Source organism: Nematolebias whitei, chromosome 19 (assembly GCF_014905685.2).
Source record: "Nematolebias whitei isolate Nwh7 chromosome 19, NemWhi1, whole genome shotgun sequence".
Lineage (NCBI taxonomy): Eukaryota > Metazoa > Chordata > Actinopteri > Cyprinodontiformes > Rivulidae > Nematolebias > Nematolebias whitei.
Window position 1 is genome coordinate 7,261,224 of NC_056516.1, and position 7,806 is coordinate 7,269,029.

Consider the following 7,806-nt stretch of genomic DNA (forward strand, 5'->3'; position numbering starts at 1 on the left):
GCTTCACTAATCCACATTACACTAACTGAAGAAATTAGCTTCACTAACCCACATTACATTAACTGAAGAAATTAGCTTCACTAACCCATATTACACTAACTGAAGAAATTAGCTTCACTAACCCACATTCAAGGATTCAAGGTTCTTTATTTGTCATACACGCCACATGTGGTGGAATGAAATTATGTACAGTGTTGTGTTCTGCTGTTGAAACTGAGGTAAAGGTTATTGCATAGAAATGGCACCAGAGGGCGGTCTAAGACTAATTGGTAAAATATGCTGTACAGACTGTGAGAAGAACGAAAGTGAAAGGAAACAACAAAGCTGATCCACGTGTCTGCTTATTTTCCGTAATTCAATCTTGCAACCCACAGGGTCCCAGTTACATCCAATAAAAGTATTAAATTTTTATTTTTATTAATTCATCTTGCTTTTGTATAGTAATTTTTTTTTGAATATATTTTGGGGACAAGGGGCAGATATAAGAACTCATTCTTCTTCTGCTGCCTTTCATTTTAATTCTGTGATTGTATATCTTTTTTCTTTTCTTTAAATTGTATTATATTTGTTGTTTGGATGAAATGAATAAATAAAACATACATACATACAAAATGTAAAAGAAAATCAGTAATAAGATCTAAGATATGAATTAAGAAAAAGTTAACTAAAAACACTAAGCACTAGTAGCATAAAAAACAATACGCCGAACAGCAGCATGAACATGAAGTGTGCAGTGCCAGTGGTTAATTTGAGACGGATCCTGGAAGATCCAGGAACACTCATTTGGACCCGTTCTGTTCCGGCAACTCTTTGTTTGGATCTGGCATCTCCACCCCTAAAAGTTCAAAGTCATTGCACATTTTTATTTTGATTATTTTTTTAAATACAACGAGGAGACATTGCCCTTAGTCCTGCGGAACCAGTCTGTGGAGTGGATGTTCCAGCCGCAGCACGCGTGGCACACCAGCTACACGCTCCTCCTCTTCAAATATTGTCCCTCGTCAGCGGGGCCGCGCACTGAAACACACCTGGCCCCGCTCCCCTCCTTTCAGACCCCGAAACAGAAACGATCATTTATTCAACAGAGTAAATGAATGCCCTGCAGACAGTGCACGTTACGCATAGAAACGTCCACAGACACCTATAGCGCGCACATCAGCAGGTCTCTGGACTACTGCTACATTTCAGACATGATAAATAAAAAAAGCTTACTGTAAAAAATAAATAAAAAATACAAAGAAATGTTTGATGTTATTCACATTATATGTCACTTTTCCAAACAGTAATAATAAATAATAGCTAATTTGTCAAAATAACAGCAGCAATCAAAATGTCAAAGACAGTCCAATTTAATAAAAAAAAACATGGATGAACGGATGGATTGTCCAACAACAGAGAATTAAAGCCTTCAGGTGCTTCAAACGGTGCCTTGAAACTGGAGTAGGAGCAGAGAAGGGTTCAGCTCAGAACCGTGAAGTGGGGGGGGGGGGGGGGGAGGACATCTGACAGAATCGGAGCTGCTGCACTCAACCTGCTGTTCTTCTCCAAAATAGTGATTTTATTGTTTACAAATGTAAGTAACTGTTGATGTGTAACCTGTTAAAATACACCAAAATGCAGAAATGCATCACTTTATGTGATTGGACCCATGGATCCCCCCCCGCGTGCCTGCTGTTCCAGCATCAGTCAGATTACAAATTAAGCCCTGATCTTCTGTGCAGCCTTCACCACTCTCTGCAAAGCTTTTCTTTCTGCAGCTGTGCAGCCTCCATGCCACACGTTGATGCTGGAGCACAGGATGCTCTCCACTGCTCACCTGTAGAAGGAGGTGAGGACTGAGCTTCCCAGACCAGCTCGCCTCAGCCGTCTGAGGAAGAAGAGTCTCTGATGAGCTTTCTTCATCAGGCTGGTGGTGTTGTTGTCCCAGCTGAGGTTGTTGTTCAGGTGCACACCCAAGTACTTGTAGCTGGAGACCACTTCCACCGCAGATCCTCTTATGTTCAGGGAGGGGTGAGGGGTGGAAATGTGTTTGTTCCTTCTGAAGTCCACAACCATCTCCTTCATCTTCTAGGCTATTACACTATCTACAGAAATTAACTTTACTAACCAATATTATACTAACATACAGTATAATCATCAACATTAAAAGAAATAAACATTTGAAATATATCAGTCTGTGTGTAATGAAATAATATTTAAGTTTCACTTTTTGAATGGAATTACTGAAATAAATCAACTTTTCATGATATTCTAATTTTATGACCAGCACCTGTATATATATATATATATATATAAAATTAATTAATTTTCTTAAAGAATTGGGTAACTGGTCTCTCTGCTGATGGACCAGGGTGTGCCTCCCCCCTCACCCACTGTCTCAGAGTTAGCTTCCTGCTCCTTCCTCCCCAACTAGAGGTCCAGAAACCAGAGGGGTGAGTGAATGTCCATGTGTTATGACACATAGCTTTTCTTTTTTTTAAGCAGCTTGGCTACTTTTATTAACATTTAATTTTTGTTCACATTATTCCAGTATGCAGCCCAGTGCAGACCACCAGTCACACTATTTACAGTCCTGACAAGCCTCCACTCATTCAGAATGAAAACTTATTTTCACAGTTACCTTGACTAACTGCTTACTAAGAGAGTAAATGAATATAAAACATGTGTTAGGTTTGACTTCATCGACAAGCTGCCACAACTCCCCCTGGAGGACAAATGATTTATCTGTGCAGTTCTTGAAGACCTTCTGCCGGTAGGACATCATGCAAACATCAGGCACATGTTCTGCATCCTCTCAGGTCAAGCTGAAGACCAACGTTTTACTTAATCAGCACCAGAAAGAATTCAACAAGTTCATCAGTCTTGAGGCCTGCACCGCTTCAGCTGTGGTTATCCTGTTGACCGTGTCCCTTTCAAGACCTTCAGCTGATCCTCGATGATTTTCAGCTCCTGCTTCAACGCTGAAACCTGAAGATCAAAATCAACAAATATTAAGTATAGTAATAATACACAAACATACTTATAGTACACATGTATGAAACAGGCTTTAAGACGCCACACAGCATGTCAGAGCAGGTAAATTATGGCTCTCCGTGGAGCCACCTCTCTGTTTCTGCAGGAACGTGGAGATGTTCCTCACAGCTGGTTTGAAACAAGCAGGCAGCTCTTCAAGTTCCTGAGTTTGACCTGAACTAACAGTTAAAGCTTTGCTTTGGTGTAGAGTGCTTCAGAGAGAGTCTACTTTTCTGTACTAAAAAGGACTTAAGAAAAACCCTCCTCCATACGAGGGTGTAGTATGAACATATACTGAGATATATTCATAAATTAAACGGATTCTTTCATTTTTCTGGACTGTATAATATACGTGCATTGAATTTAGAAATGTAACGTGAGACGTTAATTATCTTTGACTCACCAACGACAGTGGGTCATTTATTAACAGAATCAAAGTTCAACACATCACACATTTACATTAATTGGCAAAATATGGAAAATAACAACATGGCTAATTTAAGCAAGTTTACAGGAAGTAAACAATACGGCGATTGTTTTCTCACTTCCAGCTGTACAACAGACATTTCTAAAAATATCTGGAATGATTTCTACTTGATAGAAGAATTTTAAAGATGGAAAGATGAAGTTTAGAGGGAGAAAAAGATGGATGAGGGAGAATGTTGTGTCGGCGTCAGAACGGCACTCTCCGGGTTTTCCCAGCTTCTTCCCCAGTACACTTAGGTGGTATAAATCAACTCTTTTACCTGGAGATGTCTCCCTGGTACCAGGTTCCATTTAACGCACCCTTTCAGCGTCTCCGTAGGAACAGCTGTGAATCGTCCGAAGTAGTGACGTTACTTGTTCGACACAAGTTCACCTCACGAGTGGACTTCCCATGAGTGGAGTCCGTCAGAAGTTCCACTCAGAGGTGGAAGATGTCATAATCCCACAATACTCGGAAGAGCTCTGTGGTCATGTCAGGATTTTCCTGTTTCCCAGCACTGGAGCTGCAACGACTGAAGCCGGAGCCTGAAGCGACTGGTTTGAACTAGGAAGTACCGACATTTTAAAGGGCTCTATTTCCGGTTCATTTGGGAGTTTCTGATTGGTCAATATCGACCAGACAGGGGTGTGTTTTTGTGACGTAAGAGGTCACTAGGAGTCAGAAAAACAGCAAGAATGTTATGGAACAGATTGAAAATGTTTTTAGAGACAGAGAGAGAAATGTTTGGACGAGTTGGCGGAAAACAGCTGCCAACAGGTGCCAGCTTCTCTATTTACGTCTGAGAGGATTTAAAAACAAGACAGTTCGTTCCAACACTTGTCTGCGTTTGAGTCCAACCTTGGACCAACTTACCCTGCTCATTCAAAGACAGAAAATCAGAAAATGCACAATTACTCTGTAACAGACCTTAACATGAATTCTAACTTTGCATGAGGATTAAAAATCATTGTTACTGTTTCACAGTTAATTAAAAATGATTAGTTCACTGCAACATCTAAAATGGTTTGAACTAAAAACACTTTGATTATCAAACATTTGTAAAATAGTAATGATAATAGAAAAGTAGTCTTCTTTCACTTGATTAATTCAAGAAAGAAAGTCTCAGGATGGGTCAACCTGTATTTCTGGATTCAAATCAATGAAATGACAGTTTCTGTCCCATAAGGTGCCTAAGGTCAAGGTTCTGACATCAGGCCTAGTTCACTACAAGGGTGACGACCTGCAGCTAACGTGTTCTTTGTCCGACTGCATCAAACCCTGCGGTCCATATCGCCATGGACCGGGTTCTTCAACAGTTTGAGAACTTCTTCACATTCAGGCACAACAACAAATGTTTAGACGTCGCTGCAACATGGATTAGTTTCAGTGATGCACAAACGGCGTTTCCATGGCGATTAGACACATTACATGTTGTGTGGTGTGGAAAGTGGGTCTAGTCTTTTTTCTTAGTGGCATAAAGTCTGCTCATAAATATTTTGTACTTGTAAATCAGTTTTGTTGTTACAAGGTTTGTTTTATTTGGATCTTTAGACTAAAAAACATGCATGTTAGGCTGATTGGTAACTCTAAGTGAGAGAGTGAATGGTTGTTTGTCTCTATGTGTCTCTGTGATGGACTGGAGACATGTCCAGGTGTCCCCCGCCTCTTACACAGCGATGGCTGGATATGGGCACCAGTCATCCCTGTGACCCGACAAAGGAAACAGTGGGTAAAGATAACGGATGGAAACTTGTAAAATAAATGTGATTTGTACGCACGTAGACAGAAATTTGTATGTGCAAAAAAGATTAGAATTTGTAAAAAAAAAAAAAATTACACAAGGTACGCTTTTTTTTGTGAAGGTCTGTTTACAGATACAAATATATATATATCTGTGAGGTTAAACTTGCAAGAACAAATGTTTTTAATGAAAGTATTTTTATTGAAATGTTCCTTCTTTTAGAACATACACACAAAATACCCTCCTATCCCACCCCTCCCACACCGGATCAGCCGCATAGATATGAACTTGTTCAACAGACATTGGCATATTTTGAATATACAATACAAATGGATGCCAAGTGTCCTAAAACCTCTTAACAGAACCTTTCAGAGTCAAAGTCAGAGAGATTTATTTTTATTAACTTTATTATTTGCTTTCAAAGTATATCTGATTTTTTCCAGATGAATATGGCTCAACTTCTCTTATGCAGTGTTCATATGCTGGGGGATGTGGTTCCTTCCAACTAGGCCTGTCACGATAACAAATGTTGCTGGGCGATTAATTGTCTCAGAAATTATTGCAATAAATGATAATATCGTTTGAAATTTGGCAATAATTAGTAATTATTGTCAAATTTAAGAAGAAATTTTAGTTAATTTGTTTTGCGTGTAGTACCTTTTTTGACCGCTGGATGGCGGTATAAGACTGTTTGAAATGAAGGATGGATAGTGAGGGAGCGAGCAGCGTGTCTCTTTAAGAAAAATGGGAGGGAGGCTTCTTGACGTGACATGGGCTGTCTCTCTTCAGTTCTCAAAATAGCGGATGTTCGGTGTGGTTTGAGCTCTTTAGCATAGCATTTTTCACACAAAGCTTTTAATTATAAAAAAAAAATCAGTAAACTAGTTCTCAGCTTCATTTTGCTGAGAAAAAACTTTTTACACAAACGCACAGGTTTCATCCGTGAATTTTGGAACTTCAACAAGACAGAGGTTTTATTCAGAGGTCGGCCTGTTAGCTTAGCTCGTAGCTTAGCTTCTCGGCTTAGCTGCTTTTAATAATCCAAAAATGTGATTTCAGACGGGTAAAATGGATTTTAAAGAGAAAACAGAAATGGAGGGGTCAGTGAAGAACACCGGAGTTGAGCCTTTTATCATCCAGTGTCTTCAGTAGAAAGAGAGAGACACGAAGAAACGATAAAGCTGATAAATGAAAATGAGGTTGATAATTTTCATTTATCATGCGATTAATTGATTTATTGTTTATCACGACAAGCCTACTTCCAACTGCACAAAATAAGTCTTCTGGCCAGAAGAGAGCCAAAAACAATTACATCCTTCTCGTACTTGCTGAAGGACATATCCACTGGGACCACCCTAAACACTGAGATGAACAGTGATGGGTGAACAGTTTTGCCACATATCCCAGAGAAGTGTCAAAAGTAGATGGCCAAAAGGTCCACAGTTTGGTCCAGAATGTGTGCACGAGTGTAGCTGGAGTTTGTTTACAATGATTACATGCAGGGTCCAGGTCAGCTTTGATCTGCAAGGACAAATTTTGACTCAATTTTTCTTCCTCTCAGTTGTTTGGTTAATGTCATGTCAATCATAAATTGAACAATCCTGTCAGAACAGATGGGTTGTGCTGTCGGGGAGAAGCTCTTCACTGAGCCGGCATTACGTTATGGTTTAGTGGAAAAAAAACATTATCATTGTCCAAATGTACATATTTCTGAAAATCACATTCAGTTACTATGGATAATTTTCTGTCACATGACCAGTTTGCTGCCATGACGATAAAACATTGAGGTGCACAACGATGATCTGGAGTGACCAGTAATGTTGTCCCGTGGACGTGAAGAACCAGGAAATGTTGACAGCTACGGGAGTACAGTAGTCTCTCACTAATTCATGATTTTTCACTTTTATTTTTATTTATTTAGAAATGTATTAATTTCAGTAAAAACAAAATAACTATACACAATAGAAAACTATGTATACAATCAAAAATAAAACGAAAGGCAGCAGCAGAAGAATAAATCTTATATCTGCCCCTTTTTGCTCAGAATATATTCAAACAAAAGTAATTTACAAAAAAAAAAACCAACAAAGCTAAATAAAAACATCAACTCAAACAAAATGTGCATATAAACACATTATACTGTTCCATATTCCTTCAGCCCCCTATCATGGGGCTTCAGGAAACAGATCCCCCGAGATAAACAAGGGACTAATGTACACTTATCTCTGCAGCAAACATTTGATCAAATGTAAGATTACGATTACTTTGTGGGTTTTGATTCAGGTTTTACTTCTGTGTTTTTGTTGCTACGGTTTTATGTAATGAAGATTAGTGGATGAGCTCTAATAACATAATGAGATAGTGTTGAAAACATGCTAATGCTAAGACAAGCAAAAAGCTGTCAGCATGAACTCAGGAAGCTTTTAAACTGAAGATTCCTGTAGATTGACATGAAGTCATGTCTCTGTGTTTAAAAACTATAGTTATGGAACACGTTTAATGATTCACGTACACATAACTACCAGCACCAGTCAGATTTTGCGTACAAAATACAACTCTTTTTTACACACAAATTATTATCTACACA

At 38.9% G+C, this 7,806-nt stretch overlaps 1 protein-coding gene across 1 annotated transcript in view; it reads right to left on the bottom strand.

Moving 5' to 3' along the window:
* Positions 1-2,694: 2,694 nt before the first annotated feature.
* vars2 (valyl-tRNA synthetase 2, mitochondrial) overlaps positions 2,695-7,806 on the bottom strand; it is a 57,762-nt gene continuing 52,650 nt past the window's right edge. The window contains exon 28 of the mRNA XM_037693603.1: positions 2,695-2,967. Coding sequence (XP_037549531.1) covers positions 2,890-2,967 — 78 coding nt within the window. The 3' untranslated portion in view covers positions 2,695-2,889. The remainder of the gene's footprint in view (positions 2,968-7,806) is intronic.